General features: G+C 43.0%; 1 protein-coding gene and 1 non-coding gene across 15 annotated transcripts in view; one reads left to right on the top strand and one right to left on the bottom strand.

Moving 5' to 3' along the window:
- Positions 1-18273, top strand: part of HHAT (hedgehog acyltransferase) — a 309501-nt gene that overhangs the window by 24688 nt on the left and 266540 nt on the right. For 13 of the 14 annotated variants that reach the window (XM_070591304.1, XM_070591299.1, XM_070591298.1 and 10 more), the window contains exon 3: positions 3841-3908. In XM_070591304.1, coding sequence (XP_070447405.1) covers positions 3841-3908 — 68 coding nt within the window. Of the gene's footprint in view, positions 1-413; positions 682-3840; positions 3909-18273 lie in introns of those variants that run through there. The other variant, XM_070591294.1, reaches the window with a different exon arrangement.
- On the bottom strand, positions 12992-13107 carry LOC139079031 (U5 spliceosomal RNA). Its single transcript, XR_011532293.1, has one exon. It is a non-coding gene; the product is annotated as a U5 spliceosomal RNA (small nuclear RNA).

The raw sequence follows: 18273 nt of genomic DNA, 5'->3' as shown, positions 1-18273 counted from the left end.
AGCTAACATCCGTGCCCATCTTCCTCTACTTTATATGTGGGACGCCTGCCACAGCATGGCTTGACAAGCTGTGCATAGGCCCACAGCTGGGAGCCAAACCAGCGAACCCCGGGCCGCTGAAGTGGAATGTGCCAACTTAACTGGGCCCGTGCCAGACAGGGTGTCTTGATGGCCAGCATCAATAGTGGGTGTGAGGCGCAGCTGAGGCTCACAGTGTTCTGTCTGGCAGGGCTTCATGTTATATTTCACTCTCGTTTCCCTTGTTACTCGTGGCCAGGGTCACAAGAAACAGTTGAGTCACTGCCTTCCTCCTGGGATTCTGGGTCTCTTGGTCCATCCCTTCCTCTCAGGTTTGCACTGGCATTTTCCCCTTATGTTGACACCGAGGCTGCTTTCTTAAGGCTGGTAATAAACCTCTCTCAATGACTTGGAACGGGGCCTGGGCTAGAGGAGCATTTGAAGGCAATCTCAGTGTTAGACTCCACAGCTCCTCACTCCTCCTGCTCCCCCAGCCAGTGCTTGTTGGATCAAGCACAAAGCACATGCACAGAATTTATGGCTTCCTCTTTGAGAGTTTCCATCTCAGTCTCGGGCTTCTTCTGCCTCTCCTGGGAGCCCTGAAGATTCCCATGCAAATTGCACACCTGGTGGTCTGCCTTGATAGGACCCCGGATTCCTTAGGTGAGTAGCAGATGAACAGCCTATTAGGGAGATTTGAGGGCCATTTATGTCCTTTATCGCTTTGCATCCTATTTACATACATAACTTGCTTTTGCTTGGGCTATTTCTAAATCACTCTTTCATTCCCTGAGTGGGAGTTGGGAGAGAGGCGGAGAGAAGGCACCCCACGCCTCAAGAATATCATGGAAAACCCAGCACCTTATCATCCTTCTTCTAGATGATATTTCATTTGAATACTTGAGATTTGCTTACCATTAAGTTCTCTTATCTTTAGAAGCCCATCTTTTCTGCTCCCTTTCCCTCCTCTCATTTTCAACCACAGTCTGCTATACCCACAGGCTTCCTAGAGAAATAAAGAATCAGTAGGAGCTGATTGGAATTTTTCAAATGCATGGAAACAGCAGGACGCGTTAAGCCGTGATTGGGTGTGCTCGTCCCTGGCAGTGGCTTGTATCAGACAAGGGTGTGTGCTTGCGTGCGTGCTTTCCCCTCTTCCTGATTATTGCCCTCTAATTAGCCCTGTGCCACCCCAGAATTGATTTCCCCTCAAAATGTTGAGGGTGAAAGGGGTAGGTTAGTTAGAGCTTTCAAGTAAACGGTTTATCACCACAGCTCATTGGCAGCGATTAAAATGCAAATCCTCTCACTCAGTAGGTAGAATGGGGCTTTGATATATCCTTCTGTTGGGTGGTGGTTGGAGGGGCAGAATCAACAGCTGATTTAGTAATGAGGGCTCATCCGCAGAAATTGCTTCATTTCTGTGCCCTCAGGCAGGTCTGTGGAGGAAGCACTGAATTTTGGGAAATGGAACCAGGGCACCTTGAAGAAAGAGCTGGCTCTGCCCGACAGTCAGGCCTGGGTGGTGTGGACGAATTGCTCAGGCAGAGAAGGCTTCTCTCCTGCAGCATCCTCTTGAGTGTATGGGAGTTAATGATGAAAACTCATCTTGCCCAAAGGCTGAGGATATGAGAACCCTGCCTCGAAGGGGAAGTTCTGAGGGCTGCTCTTCAGGGAAAGATCTCCTGCCACAGGTTCTTACCTTCCTAGCTTCCTTTCTCCTATGTCAACCAAATTCTGTAGCCGTGCCTTTTCAGTTAACTTCAACAGTGATTTCCAAAGGGGCCGTGAATGGGTTTAAGTTGTAGTTTAAACTGTATGCCGTACAGCGTTTGTTTGTGTCAAGAAATCAGACAAGGATGATTTGTAGAAATTTTCCAAAACATGAGGGAGGATTTTTGGTCTAGAGCTGTGCCGTCTGTGACTGTAGCCATCGGCCACATGTGGCTTATGAGCCCTTGAAATGTGGTCAGTTCAAATTGAGATGTACAGTAAAGATAATATGTACATTGGATTTTGAAGAATTAGAAGAAAGGAATGTAAAATAACTTATTCATAATTTAATATTGATTCCATGTTAAAACATTGTTTTGGATATATCAAAATAAATAAAATACTAAAATTAATAAAACTTTTTTTTTACTTTCTAAAATGTGGCTACTAGTAACTTTAAAATTATAAATGTGTCTCATAGTGTTTTGATTAGACAGTGATGGACAGGATTTCATCATAATTCTCCTGTCTGCATAGGATTGCTTTTTCCCACTAGAGGGAGATATGTTCCAGCTTCAGGAAGTCTGGAGCTTAGCATATAAACTTTATGGCTTCCGAATGTACTCTTCAAAAAGAAGAAAAAAAAATAATTCAGGTTTCTGCTTTGTTTCAATTCTGCATCATGATGTTTCTGGAGGTTGTACTTTGTATGAAAGTGAAGCCAAAACAGAAGAGGCAGAAGGCAGAGAAGTCTCCTACCCTCTCTGCTTTAGTGCACGAGGGGTTCCTGTCACTTCTTGGTTGGATTGCAGTAGCTTGCTTTGTTTGTGGGCTGTACCCTGGCACTTGAGTCTGTGCACAACACAGCATGCACACACATACAGGATGTGGCCTGTGTGCAGTTGTAACAGACAGGACCAGGGCTCTGCTGCAGTCACACACCTGCACGGCACCTCCTGGACCGTGTGGAGTGCAATGGGAATGTGTCCCGGAGTTGTGCTGTGTGGTACCCCAGGCCAGTGCTCCCCTCTCTGTTGTTCCTTGGGGGCAGTGTCGCCTGTGTTTTGAGGCTGGGGCTGCTGTTTGCATCTAGCGTGTGTGAATCTGCCCCTTGATTCTACTCTGAACCCAGCATCATTTCATGATTATGTTGGAGTGACAGCATACTCTCCTGGTTTTCCTTGGGTCCTTCTGGGTAGCTCCCTTTTGGTCTTCTGTGGTCTTCTTATATATTTGTTGGTCTGATCAACGCTGATTTTCCCTTTTCTTGTCTATGCCCTTAGTGATCCCAGCTATTCTGGAGGCTTCATTATTACCCTTATACTGAAGACTCCTAAATCTTTATCTCCAACTTAGGACACTCTCTTGAGCTACATCTATACCCATCCAGCTGCCTACTGGGCATCATGTAGACACTCCAAAATTCAGCCCCCATAGCACTCCTTAGTTCCCACAGCATGGCACTCCTCAGCACTATCATACTTTCTTATTATTTGCTCATCTATCTTTTGCAGTGTTCAGTAAGTTCTAGCAGGACAAACGCCATCCCCATCTTGCTGCGTTTCATTCCTAATATCTCACACCATGCCTGGTTATTGTAGACCCTCAAGAAGTATTTGAATGAACATTTTGTTCTATCTTTTGTTTTAAATCAATTGTATTGTTTACTTATAAACATTCTCATTACCATTATATGACTCCATCTTATAATCTTGTTAGCATTATGTCATATCATGGGGCTGTGATCACCATCATCTTTTGGCATGGTCTATTTAAAAAGCTTTTCACCACCTGTACTAGTGGGGCATTTGCACTAATGCCTCCCATGATTCCCTGTGCTGGAGGCTTTTTCTCTTGACTGGTCTGCTTTTGTGACCCTTATTACAAATTGAAGGGGACATTTCCATCAGCCCCACCACAAGTTTCCAGGAATTTAGATCACAGAAAACTGGAGCAGAAGGTCAAGGAGTGTGACATGTTTCCATGGCTGGAGCTCAGTCCACAGGCAGCTTTTCCAGGACGTATTCCAATTCCTTTTAGTGCCTCTGCTATTAAACCAACCCAGTTTTATTTAGATTTGTGACTAATGGACACTGTTTCTCTTGTCAGAACATGAAGAGGAACTGGACCAAGAATTTGAGCTGGAGACTGACACTTTATTTGGAGGATTAAAGAAGGTACAAAGTGGATAAATGATAACCCTTCTCAAGTTTCAAACCTGGTTTCAATAGTTTGCATCACTTTTGTATTTGGCATTGACCCAGGTATAGTATTCAGCAACAAGTGAGGATGAAGGACCTTTCTTGTGGTAAAGGTATGTAAGTGTGCCTGTTGAGTAAGGCATTCCCCATGCTCTTTATCTTGTTGCCCCCTGTTCTCTTCTCAAGACGCCAGAAATCTGATTATGTAACCTTATCACTTCATACGTATTTCACTTTTGTAAAGTTCAGGAAGTTCCTTCCTGACCTAACCATATCTACTAGAATCAAATGTGGCCCCTGGGCACTCCCTATACCAACTGTTGGCAACTATAGGAACCACTTCCTTCCTGCCTCTAAGTGCCCCTGGCCATCCGTACCACTGCAGAGCATTCTGGGAATCCCCTCCCTGGTTCTGTGGTGGCAGTAGGCTGGCTCATTTATTTTCTGGGCAGCCCATTGTGTCTGCTGAGGTAGCAGGCAGGGTGGCTGCTGTTCTGTCATGTACCTTGTGCCCTTCTAGATGTGACAATTAGCACTGCTGTTCTTTAGAGTATGTCGTGGGTAGGTACCAGGTCCTCCTTTTCCAGATGCAAGATGCTAGACTACTTTTTTCTTCCACCAGAACCTCTTTCCTCTTGAGGCTGGGGTTCATCTCATTCTTCCCCTTTCAGTTTCCCAGGACCCCATTTCAGTAAGGTCTTGCATCAAAGGATGTCCAGGCTCCAGCTCATGGTTCTGGGTCCAGGTCAAGGCTAGTGATGAGTGGTCTATTGGTTTTTCTAAGCGTTTTGATATATTTTAAAAATGATATCAGAACATTGCTTTTTACTATTTTCACTCTAAGTGTGTAGTGTACCAGATATATTATAAATTCAGTCAGCTTTTGTGGGCTGGTTTGGGACTTAAAATAATGCTTGCATTCCAAGTTCTGAACTTGGACTTACAAACTTACCGACTTACAAAGGAACTTTGGGAAGACAATTCATTTCCAAGCTGGGCACTGCCTATACTGATATTTTTCTCCTTTGAGAGTTGCAGATCTTGCTTAGAATTGTAGCATTGACTTCAACTTCTGTTTTGATTTTCTAGGGTAACCTGTCCTTTGTTTCCAGCTCTGGCTTTGTATAGAGCTACGATGTTAGATAGAAGTCCCATGTTTGTCTGGGACTGGGAGGAGTGTCCTGCCCTGTGTGGGGCACCACTGCTGGCTTTTGTTGCTCTGCCCACCAGATGTTTCCATGAAAAGATGGATGTAAATTGAATTTCCATTTTCTGAGGCATTTGTAAGTGTTTCTGATTTAAATAAGCTCTTTTTAGGATTATTAGTAAGACTTATAAGGTGGGTGGTATTGTGCTGTCTTCAGAGATGAGGAAATTTGGGAAGCTTCATGTGACAGTGGAATTTGAGATGGAGCAGGAGATAGCCTTTTTGAGTGTCTGGGATCTACTTTTTTGAAATATACCATCATTGGATCTCTTACAGCAGAAGAAAATAGTGATCCTTCTTTCTTTTAGAGTCACAGGCATTTCAGATAGTACTGAATTGTTTGCCAAGGGCAAAAATAAGCAAACCCATTTTAGCCTGAGACTTTTAGCTCTTGTAGAGAAGAAACTGTGAGGCAGTGTGAGAAGCTGAACAGAGGGTCAGGCCCCGACAAGTTTTGGAGCTACCACAGATTTCATTATCAAGGGGTGGGCTCAGCCCTGCCCAGTGTTGCTACTTCTAGACAAAGGGGCTTTGTCTTTGCTGACTTCCCAGCTCCTGTTACTCCACTCTTTTGGCAACTTGAAAAATCTGTCTCTGCTCATCCGTTGTCTGTCTGACCATCCATCCATCTATTGGGGGCTACCTCCTGTTGTCCTCATCTTTCTTTTTCTTTTTTTTTGAGGAAGATTAACCCTGAGCTAACATCTGCTGCCAATCCTCCTCTTTTTGCTGAGGAATACTGGCCCTGAGCTAACATCCGTGCCCATCTTCCTCCACTTTATATGTGGGACGCCTACCACAGCGTGGCTTGCCAAGCGGTGCCATGTCTGCACCTGGGATCCCTACTGGTGAGCCCTGGGCCGCTGAAGCGGAACATGTGCACTTAACTGCTGCACCACCGGGCCAGCCCCTGTCCTCATCTTTCTCTGTCTCATTGCCTTGCATATGGGATGGGTAGTTTGGAGTCCTGGAATTTAGAGGGAAAACTGCATCCTGGTGGATAGCCCACAGATGAAGGAAATTGATACTGTGTGATATTTGGTGAAGATCATACAGGCCCAGGGGCCATATGTAGCACTAGGGAGCTCACTGATGTCTGTTGAAAGTCTTATTTTGGCTAAAATAGAAGGCAGATAGGTTCTGGACACTCCTTGCTGAATAGTTCTTTTCTTAGAGCTTATGGGAGATGGCAAGCAAATGCTACTCTGATCCAAATTCTAATCGAAAGAAGATATTTGGCACGATTAGAAATCGTGAACTTTGGAAGAAAGCTGTAATGTTCTCTGACCAGTCCATCCTTGAATGTTAGGCTGCAGTAGGGTTGCTAAACCTCAGCACTACTGACATTGTAGGTCAGATAATTCTCTGTTGTGGGGGTGGGGGCTGTTCTGTACGTTGTAGGCTGTTTAGCAGCATCCCTAGCCTCTCGTAGTTGCCAGGAGCAGCTGCTACCCCAAGTCAGGACAATCAAAAATGTCTCCAGGCATTCCTGCATGCCCCCTAGGGCGCAAAATCACCCCTCTTTGAGAACAACTGGTCTGCAGTAATATTTAGGGGCTTTGCCCCCACTGCCTTTGTCACGCTGATGCCATTTCTTACCTTTGCTCATCCTCTCGCCCCTTCTCGATTGGCCTCACTCCTTCCCTGTGTGGTCCTTACTCTCACATCCCAGCCCAGGGGTCTCCTTGTCACTGAAGCATCGCCTGGACCTCTCAGTTGGACTTAGTGCTCATAGTTCCTGACACTTCCCTGCCTGTTTATCTCGTTCCACAGATACTGCTTTCAGTGAGTGTGTTCCTTTGCCCAAGTCTGTATTGAGTGCTGGGGACACAGTAGTGAACCAGACAGATAAGGTTACTGTCCTTGTGTCTCTTAGTGGGGACAGACCGACAGTAAATAAATGAACAAACCGAACAGTGAGAGAGTGAGCTAAATGATATGAAGGAAATAAACAGGGTGATATGATACTAATGCTTCGGATCGCATCTTGTACTCTATTATGATATTTGTACAGCTTTATTTTGTATTGTCTATCATCCACTAGACTGAGTCCCACAAGGACAGGGCTGGGATTTAATCATTCCTGTATCTTCAGTGCCTTGAACAGAGTAGGTGAGTATTTTATTGAATTTAACTGCAGCAAAGAGTGAATAACACTATGCCAGGTTGCAACATTGGAGTCAGGTGCATTAGTCCTAAGTGTATCTAGATAGACGTGTAGGTAAATGCTAAGTGGGACAGTGTTTGTAGTCAGAGCAGGGGGAGACCATTGTGGGTACAGACAATCACCAGCCACCTCTGAGGGAGGAGGTTGACCTTCAGCTGAGCTCCACAGCATGGGTGGGATTTGGCAAGATTATCGGTAGAGGGGATGCTGTTCCAGAGAGGCTCGTTGTGATTGGAAAAGGGAAGGCAGTATTAGGAAGATGGTGACTCAAGGTGAAACTTCATTTAGGACAGTGAAAGGGAGCTGGGCCTGCCCACATTTCTCTAATTTTTGATGATGTTAGAGTTTGGAGGATTATAACCCAAATCAGGAATGTCTTTGGGCCTTATAATTTCTTTGGTGTAAGCCTGATTATATGTGCTGAGACTCCAGACGTGATGGGCGAGCTTGTGTAGGTGCAGCCATCAAGGACTGCTCAAATTCCAGATGCTGTGACATTTGCATCCTGTTTTGCAATGTGCACCCTTCCAGGCGCAGAAGTGCCTCACCTTGTGGGCTCCACGGGCCTCCTGGAGCAGTTGTGTTGGCACCTGTGTGTGGCCAGGGATGGGTCCAGCCCGGTGCCTCTCCAGTTCTGGTCATTATCTGTCTTGGTGTTTGGTCGTCCTCTTCTCCTTTTCTGTGCTAGTCTTATTGCTAGTGGTCCCAAGGAGATAAAGGAAACTGCTTACTGCTTATATTTCTTGCTTGATATAGTAAACTTGCTTCTAGACAGGGTCTGAATCAAACTGATACAAATGAAGCTCTGCGTTGGGTTGTGTTGTCATGAATTTTTTATTTTCCTTTTTTTTGAAGTTTCTGATTCAAGGTAGTTGGCATAACGGAAAGAGCACAGGTTTGGAGTTGGATGGACTTGAGTTCAAAATGCAGTTTTCTGCATTTTGGAAAATCATTTACCTTCTCTGAGCCTTAGTTTTAGTATCTGGAATGATGGCCTGGGAGGTTGTGGGGAAAGAGATGATGGATATAAACACAGCCAGCATGTATGTCCTTGGTGCAGAATGGATGCCCAGTACATGTCGTTGTGGTTGTTATTTTTTTCCTTCCATAGATGATGACTTCCTGTTTTAGAGTTAAGATTTGCTAATTTTCCCTCTCTGGCAAGGAGGTAATGTTCTACAGAGAAACATTTAAATCTAGAAGGGGATTGCTACTGAAAGCTCTCAAAAGTCTAAGGTAGCACAACCAGAGGCACTTACAACTAGAATATACAACTACGTACTGGGGGGCTTTGGGGAGAAGAAGGAAAAAAAAAAAGTCTAATGTATTATGAAGTGTTTCACATGTCATCAATTCCTCATTTCTTTCCTGAGGACACCTCTTCCTGTGGCAGGTTTCTGAAATTGGGGATATTTGTAAATAAGAAGTTCTTTCAGAAGTGTAATCAGAGAGGACTTTACAGTGCCTGTCAGAAGGGTTAGGAAGAAAAGACAAGATCAGAGAAGGGCAGCTTGATCACTTATGTCTTTGAATATGAAGAGCAAAGAGGTGCTTTTTGAAAGTAAAGACAGTGTTAGCTGCTTGAGTTTTGCCCATAAAGGTTTTAAGATTCAGCTTATTTATAAATTCCTCTGCATTTTAATACTTTCGAAAAACGACAAGCTCTGTTTTGATTCATTTAACAAATATTCATTGGCCCCCTGTGTAAGAGGCTTCCAGTCAGTGTGCTGGGTGCTGGGAGGCTGTGACATTCCGGGCTCAGTCTCTGTCCACACCGGGCTCTGAATTTGGTAGAAGGTGTTGATGAGACAGTGAGGTGAGTAATGCAACCATCCATGGGGCATGCAGAAACAGAAAGTGCGTATAACCCAGACTCTCAGGAATTGAAGCTGAGATATTGGGGAAAGATGGGTGAAGGAAATAGCACGCATAAGGACCTGGATCTGAGAGAGCGTAATTCACCTCGACTGGGAGGTTGAGTGTGAGGAGGGGGATGACACAAGATAGACAGAGGCTGGGTCATAAAGGCCGTTGGGTGCTCTCTTTGGAGTCTGGACTTTATTGAGAAGGCAGTGGACAGTTACTGAGGGGCTCCAGGCCTTTGCCATTTCTTCTGTGGACTTTTTTGGGAGCCTTCCCCTACCTCCCACCTCAATATTTGTGCCTCCCTGGAGTTAATTAATGTCCTGGAATGTACATCTCATAATGTTGCTCAAAACTTATTAATGGTGCTCCATTTCTTACAGTATGAAGTGCAGACTCCGTAGCTGACATTCAGCCCCACTTGTCCACTGGCGCTACCTCGTTTTAGCAGCCTCAGCTCCTGGTAGTCACCTTATGCTTCTAAGTCACAGCATCCTACATGTGACTCCCACACGGTGTGCCCTTCTCTGCTGCTCAAGGAACACCCACATGGAACTTCCCTGACCCTTCACCCCTTGCTCCTCCACCTATGGGCATTAATTTCCCCCGTCTATGAGCTCCATTCCCAGGACTCTTTCCCGAACTCGTGTCATCTAACAATTAGTTTTAGATGTAAGAGGATCCTTCATCTCTGTCTCCCCTGCTGACACACAGTAGGTGCTCAGTAGCGTTTGCTGGATTAAGGTGAACATACCTGTCTGGTGGGGGACTTATTGTGAAGGATTGTTGGTCCCTTGGCAACATGTCTGCACTCTGGCGTGTTTAGAGTTTAGGCCTTACCCCACTTTCATTAAGCTGCAGCCCCTCAAAGATGACTGCAGTGTTCCTGTCATATCTCTGCCTCCCTCCATCTGATGGGAGCAGATTAATAAGCAGTTTGGCTGTGCGTGTGAGTTTTCAGCCTGTCCTTATTAACAGAAAATTGGATTTTATGCAGCTTTGTGCCTTCACAGAGGAGGCTGCTCGGCAGAGGCAGATTCTTGTGCCCCGTGCCAGCCCCTCCAGGCGAAGAGAATTTGACTAAGGCATCTCCAAACGGTAGGGGCAGGAGACCCACAGACTAGTGATGGAAGGAAGGTTCATGAGCACACGTTGGGCTGGATTCCCTCTTGTTAACACAAAGAACTCCTGCTCTTTACCTGTCAGTACCTTGTCTCTTGTCTGGTCTCCTCCCTGCTGGATTTCCTTGTTGGTATGTAGAAGATTTGCAGCCAGGCAGGAGAAAAGTGAGGGGGTAGCGATTTCCTGGTGAGGCTAGGAGGGGAAGCGTAGCTCTCTGCCTTATGCAAAAATAGGATCTGCAATGCAAATGCATACCCATCAGATTTGCTTATTAACTCTTAGCCACCAAGTCCCTGCTCTGCCCTCCTCTCTCTTTCATATCTACTAGTTCAGGGAAAATGTTATTTGTTTCATTATAAAGGTCCTTGAAGAAGCCAAGGGAAATAAAGTGAAGTTAGAACCAAGGGTTTAACTCTGCAAAACTAAAAGATCAAATATGCGTGTGTGTCTGTGAATACGAGAGGGAGGGAGGGAGAGAGGAGAGAAGGAGATTGAGAGAGAGGGTCCCCGTGAATACTTAGTAAAATCTTGAGGTGGTGGTATAGGTTTGGAATGGTGAGAAATTTCTCAGCCATAAACCAGTCAATTTATAGGTAACGGTGTACTTACCAACTGCTTCGCAGCCCAGGCTGCCATAGGTGCCGAGGGTCAAGGGAGCAAGAAGTGTGGTTTCTCTCCTCAAGAAGCTTATGCTCCATCTGAGAATGCCAGGCTGACACCTGGCTTTAATAGGGATGATGCTCTAAGTATTTTACAAAGGGCAGAGGCGTCAATCAAGCTGAACAGATACCAGCTGTGTACAGCCGGGACCATTGGCCCTGTTTGTGTGTCCCACCTGAAAATCAGCCCTGGCATTACATTTAACAAAGTGTTCCCATGTGCATGAGCGTCCTGGTTGGTCTAGCCAAAAGTTGCTGGGAGAGTTTCTAGCCTTGGAATGACCAGAGAAGGCTCCCTGGAGGAGGTGGATTTGAGCTGCGCCTTGAACAGGAGGATCGTGACCGAAGCCGGTTTGGTCGTTCAACACAAATCATATTCTCGGTTTTACTCTTGGTAGGTTCTGGCACTTGGAGGTGGGTAGGAGTTAAATGTCTTCCTGTTCCACAACCTCACTGCCAAGTGGTATGGTACATGGAAAGAGTCGAGATCTGAATTCTGCCGCATGTGCAAACATTTATTAGTAGGCAGGTACCAAACCCGCCCTTGAACCTGTTCCTGAATGCTCGTGAAGCCTCTGTTCTCTGTCTTCAGGGCCTCCCACAAGCACCTTGAGGAAGGAGTCGTCTGAGGCTGAGGCAGTTCTACTCTGTGGGCTGGAGCAGACACCCTCCTGGTCTAATCGGGGGACAGAATCTTGTGAAGCGAAGGGACACAGAACCAAAGGAGCTGGATCTGGGGCGGTTCTCCGTGAAGCTCTGGGTGCCAGCTCCAGGGGTTCTTATCCCCCGTCCTCACAAGGGTATTGGATCCTGAGAGTTTCTAACCCACCTCGTATGTTGAACATCACTCCTTTCATTTGTAAATTATTCATTTCTAATATTCCTTTTATTAATAAACTCTCAGGTGCAACAATATTGGAATTATTTGAGTTGTAGCCATGTCTGGGGCTGAATTTCTGATGAGGACCCTTCAAATGCTAACTCACTCCTTCTGGAGTGTAGATTCTGCATTTGTGCACATTTAATGTTAAGAACCATAATGTATCCTACATAAGTGCTCTAACAGATAGGATTCGGAGAGAAGAAAGACAGATTGTTCCAGCCTAGGGCAGACTGAACAATGGCTAGGAGCTGAAATTTGGGGAGAGATATGGGGGGCGGGGGAACACTTCCTTCTCTCAGTACATTCCCTAAAAGTGGTGCCTGTCAACATCTTCAAAAGGTTATTACCTTTTAAAATCATGACATGACAGTTGATACGTCTCTGTTTAAAAAGGAATTAGAAGCAGCTGCAGGGTGAGAGTGAGCTCATGGGGCCCGGTGGGAGAAGGTGTGAAGGGTTGCGTCTTTGTGTGGGGAACTGACTGAAGCCACTTGCAAGAGAACAAGTAGCTGCTGAGAAGTTCGAGGTGGGTGAGGGTTAGTTATCTAGCATAATTTTGCTCCCAGTTTTCATGAAAAGCAAATCTCAGAGCAAATTCTATCACACATGTAGACATTTATTAGGCAAGTGGTAGAACCCAGTTCATACCAACGTGTCCTGTGGGCCTGATGAAGTCCTTTCAGGAGGATCTTTGTCCTTTAGGGGCTTGTCCCACTGCCTTGGAGGGAAGGTTTCTTCCTGGGTTTAGGTATTATGCAGATGGGGATTCTGAGCTCTGTGTGTGGCATCAGGCACCAGAAATTCTCCAAGCCTGTGGCCGAATATGGGACCTTTGGGATGAGCCTCAAGGCTGTCGCCAAGGGCATGTGTTTTTAACATTCTTGGGCTCCTTACCCATGATCAGACAGGGAGTGTCTGTTCATTGTTTCAGCTGTTTCTAATGCAAATCATGCTAATTAGCAAGCTCCACATTTTACCAAAGTTCACGTGACATTCATGATAGTCTACAGTTAGAAAACACTGGAAAGAAAAACCTCTACCTAACTGGTCGCTTACAACAAATCTAGCTACCTAGACTACATTGAATAATAAAACACTGTAAACTACACTAGAATGTCTTGTTTTAGAAAGCAATGCCTTTTGTTTTACAGCAAGATCAGCCCTGCCAAAGCAAGGCTTCAAAAAATTGGTTAAAAACTCAGAATTGTTCCTCTCCACGGAAATCTTTAGTAAAAGGCGAAAGATTTATACGATCTGAAGAGAAACTAGAGTATGCTTGAGAATTACCAAACTCACTCCTCTAGTAACTGCAGCTCCTAGTTCAGCGATGGTGACTCTTTATCCCCAGGAGCTAGTTCCTGCCTAAAGTATGTACAAAGGATTTTTAAGTCAGCATCTCATAGTTAGAAAAACCGAGTTGAAATAAATATCCTTTTAAACTTGAAAGAATTGTATGCTGTGCAGGGTACTATGGGTATGCAAATGAGAACTCTGAGTCATCAGCTTTGAGATTCTGCAAATACCTTAGTATACTGTATTCACAGCGTGCCTCTCGTGCCACCATTAGGGGGCGAAGCAGAAGTCCGTCTGGCTGGACTCTAAACCCAGTCCTGGTTCAACCATACAAACTCCAGTTTTATCCATTTTGTGTACTGGGACTTCGAGTACCGTTCCATTCCTTTTCTTTTGTCTAAGCATCAACACAATTAAGACACAGAACCACGAAGAACTCCCTCTTGCTGCCTCTTTCTAGTCACATGCATCCTGCTCTCCCCGTCCTTAACCCATGGAAGCCATTGTTTTCCATCTTGTAATTTTGTCATTTTGAAAATGTTATATAAATGGAATCATATAGTCAATAGCCTTTTGAGTCTGGCTTTTTTTTTTTTTTTTTTTTTTTTTGCCACTCAGCATAATGTCCTTGAGATCCATCCAAGTTGCATGTGTCAGTAGTTCATTCGTTCCCACTGCAGGGTACTGGTCCATGATGTGGATGGATCACAGTCTGTTTAACCATTCAACCACTGGAGGACATTTCGGTTGTTTCTAGTTTTTGGCTGTTGTGAGTAAATCTGATGTGAATATTCGTGTACAGGTTTTCATGTGGACATAAGTTTTAATTTCTCAGGGATAAATACCTAGGAGTTTGATTGCTGGATTGTATGATGAACATATGTTTAGTTTTATAAGAAACTGCCTAAGCTGGTTTCCAGAATGGCTCTACCGTTTTATATCGCCACCAGCGAGGTATGAGATACTCAGTTTCTCTGCATACTTGCCAGCATCTCATATTATTAACATTTTAAATTTTAGCTGTTCTGATACGTGTGCAGTGATATCTCATCATGGTTTTAATTTGCATCTTCCTAATGCTTAATGATGTTGAATGATGATCTTTTCATGTGCTTATCTGTCATCTGTATATTCTCTTTGGTGAAATTTCATTCATGTCTTTTGCCCCTTTTCTACTTGCATTGTTTGTTTTACTGTTGGGTTTAGAGAGTTCTTTGTGTAGTCTGGATACTAGTCCTTTGTCAGGTAGGTGGTTTAAAATATTTTTTCTTAGTGTCTTGACTTTTCATCCTCTTGGTAGAGTCTTTCACAGAAGTCCGGTTGACTGATTTATTTTAGCTCTTACAGATTGTGCTTTTGGTGGCATGTCTAAGAACTCTTGGCCTAGTTGTATGGCCCAAAGATTTTCTCCTATTTTTTTCCCAAAAGTTTCATAGTTTTCCATTTTCCATTTAAATCCATGATCCATTTTGAGTTAATTTTTGTGTTAGTTTAGGTAAAGTATTTTTTTTGCTTGTAGATATCCAGCTGCTATAGTACCATTTGTTGAAAAGACCATTCTTCCTCCATTGGGTTGTTTTTGCACCTTTGTCAAAAATCAATTGGCTGGACATGGGTGGCTCTATTTCTGGTCCATTGATCTATGTGTCTGTCTTTCTACAAATACCGCATTCTCTTGATTACTGGTAAGTCTTAAAATCAGGTAATGTAATCTCTTTAACTCTATTCTTTTTCAAAATTGGTTTAGTTCACTTAGTTCCTTTCCCTTTCCATATAAGTTTTAGAATAAGCTTTTCTATAACTACAAAATGTTTTGCTGGGATTTTGACAGGAATTCTGTTAAACTTGTAGATCAATTTGGGGAAAATTGATGTCTTCACAATGTTGAATCTTCCAATCCATGAACACAGTATGTCTTTCTAGTTACATCTTTTTTGATTTCTTTCATTAGTGTTTTGAAGTCTTTAACATACAAACTTATACATGTTTTGTTCGATTTACGCCTATGTATTTTATTTTTTGAGTGATTATAAATGATCTTACATTTTTAATTTCAGATGTCACCTGTTCATTGCTAGACTTATAAAATAAGTTGGGGCATGTTTTTCCCTCTCTCTTTTCTCAAAGAGAACATCTTTCGATGTGTGGTAGAATACTCTGGAGAAATCACTTGGGACTGGAGATTTCTTCGTTCAAGAATTTTGAACTATGAATTCAATTTGTTCCATGGTTAAAATTTTATATTTTGTATTGGATGAGTTTTGGTAGTTTGTGCTTTTTGAGGAATTAGTCCATTTTATCTAAGTTGTCAGATTTATGTATATAGAGTTGTTCATAGTATCCCTTATTATCCTCATGTCTATGGAGTTTGTGATGATATCCCCTATTTCTTTCCTGATATTGGTAATTTAGGTTGTCTTCTCTTTTATTCTTTGTCCATTTGCTAGATATTTGTGAACTTCATTGATTTTTACAGACGACCAGCTTTTTTTTCCATTGGTTTTCTCTGTTTTTTGGTTTTCTATTTCATTGATTTCTGCTCTTTATTTCCTTCTTTCTGCTTCCTCGGGGTTTACTTTGCTCCTTATTTTCTAGTTTCTTGAGGTGATAGCTTAGAGTTTTGAGATTTTTACCCTTTCTAATATTTAGTGTTATAAATTAACAACAAATACATTTTTCTCCAGCACTGCTTTTGCTGCATCCTACACATTTTGTAAGATTGTATTTTCATTTTTATTCAGTTCTATTTAATTTTTATTTCCTTTAAGACTTCCTCTTTGACTCATGGATTATTTAGAAGTATGTTGCTTAATTTGTAAGTGTTTGAAGATTTTCCTGTTATCTTTCTGGTACTGATTTCTAGTTTAAGTCCATTGTGGTCAGAGGATACACTGTTTCTGATGAAATTTTTTAAAATTTGTTGAGATTTATAGCCCAGGAGATAGTCTATCTTAGTGATTGTTCCATGGGCACGTGAAAAGAGTGTGTATTCTGCTGTTGTTCGATGGATTGGTCTGTAAATATTGATAAGATCCTGTTGGTTGTTGGTGGTAGGTTTTTCTGTATCCTTAATGATTTTCTCTCTAGTAGTTTTATCAATTGTTGAGAATGAAGTGTTCAAGTCTCCAACTGTAGTTGTGGATTTGTCTGTTGCTCCTTTCAGGTCTATCAGTATTTGCTTCATGTATTTTATGGCTCTGTTGTTTGGCGCATAGACATTTAGGATTGCTATGTCTTCCTGGCAGATTGACCCTTTTATCATTATTTAATGATCCTTTTTGATCCTGGTGATTTTCTTTCACTGAAGTCTAGTTTATCTAATATTAATATAGCCACTGCTGCTTTCTTTTGATTGACATTTGTATAGCATAACCTTTTCCATCCTTTTACTTTCAACCTACCTATATTGTTATATTTGAAGTGAATTTCTTGTAGACAGCATAGCGTCGGATCATTTATTATCAATAAATCTGGCAGAATAAATTTTTAAGAAACAGATTTATTCTCTGTTTTTGATTGGTATATTATATTTGATTGGGGTTCATTCAGCTTCTTCAATCTGTAGGTTTCTGCTTTTTGCCAAATTCCTGAGTTTTTTAGCCATTACTTCTTTAAATATTTTTTCAGCCCCACATTTTTTCTCCTTTCCTTCTAAGATTCCAATGACATGAACGTTAGATCTTTGTCATTGTACCACAGATCCTTGAGGCTCTGTGTGTTTATTTTTCAGCCTTTTTTTTCCCCTCTGTTATTCAGATTGTTTAATTTTTACTGACCTATCTTTAGGTTCAATGATTCATTTCAGTGTCATCTACCTCTGCTATTAAGCTCATCCAGTGAGTTATTTTGTTTTACTTATTTTATTTTGTTCATTGTCATTCCCCAAGTCCTGAGGTCCTTAGCCAGTCTGTCATTTTTCCATCTTTCAGAGTCTCTTATGTTTGTTTTATCGTACATCCAGGGAATTATAATTTAGCTGTCCTTAGTTGGCAGGGTTAGGGAGAAATGTGTTTATTGCATCTTGCCTGGAACTAGAAGTCTCTGTGTTGAAATATTTTAAAGTAAGTTTCAGACATCATAAAAAAGATTTCATTTTATTAATGAATAAATAAGTTTCTGCAGAGAGATGGCTGAGGCAATGCACTGTGGGGGAATGGATGGTGGAGGCATGCCCTGAGGATGTGGTGAGCCTTGGTTTTTGTTCTTATTTGCCTTTGTCCTTAGCCTTGGAGGCACCTCAGCTACTGTGGTGGCTGACCATCCTAAGGGGAGCTCTGAGAGAGAAGTATATAGAAAACCTCACTTCTTTTCTTGTGTTTTTCTCCTTTTCTCTCATACTGCTACCACACTTACAACACTTCTGACACCAGTTGTGTGAGGGGTTTTCCCCACACCAAGCAATTCTATGACACCAGCTGGTGTCCTACAGTTTAACTCAATTCTGATACGTCTACATGGAGATAGTCTCAGACCCCACAGGTTAAGAGCCCAGTCCCACAAGACTGCTTCCCCCGCTCCCCTTTCAGTTGCCAATTGCAAGTCCAGGTTGTTATCTGTGCTTCTGACTGATTGACTATAAATCGGAGCTTCCCATGACCCCTCCCTCAGGTTTGATTGATTGAGCTAGAGTCGCTCATAGAATTTAGGAAAACAGTTTACTTTCTGTTTACTGGTTTATTACAAAAGGATGTGACAAAGAATACAGCTGTCGTTTGGATGGAAGAGATGCATACAGCAAGGTATGTGGGAAGGGGCACCAAGTTTCCGTGCTCTCTCTGGGAGCACCACTCTCCCAGCACCTCCACGTGTTCACTGACCTGGAAGCTCTCTGAACCCTGTACTTTTGAGATTTCTGTGGAGGCTTCAGCACATAGGCATGATCAATTATTAACTTCATTTTCAGCTTCTCTTTCCTCCTTGGAGAATAGGGGGTGGGCTGAAAAATCCCAAGCTGCTAATCATGTTTTGGTTTTTCTGGTGTCCAGCCCCCATCCAGGAGCCCACCCAGAGTCACCTCATTAGAACAAAAGATACTCCTATCACCCAGGAAATTCTAAGGGATTTAGGAGCTCTGAATCAGAAACTGCAGTCAAAGACCAAATATTAGAACAGAAGATGCTCCTAGTGCTCTTATCACTTAGAAAATT

Source organism: Equus przewalskii, chromosome 23, assembly GCF_037783145.1.
Source record: "Equus przewalskii isolate Varuska chromosome 23, EquPr2, whole genome shotgun sequence".
Taxonomy (NCBI): domain Eukaryota; kingdom Metazoa; phylum Chordata; class Mammalia; order Perissodactyla; family Equidae; genus Equus; species Equus przewalskii.
This window is presented reverse-complemented; position numbering and strand designations above follow the sequence as displayed.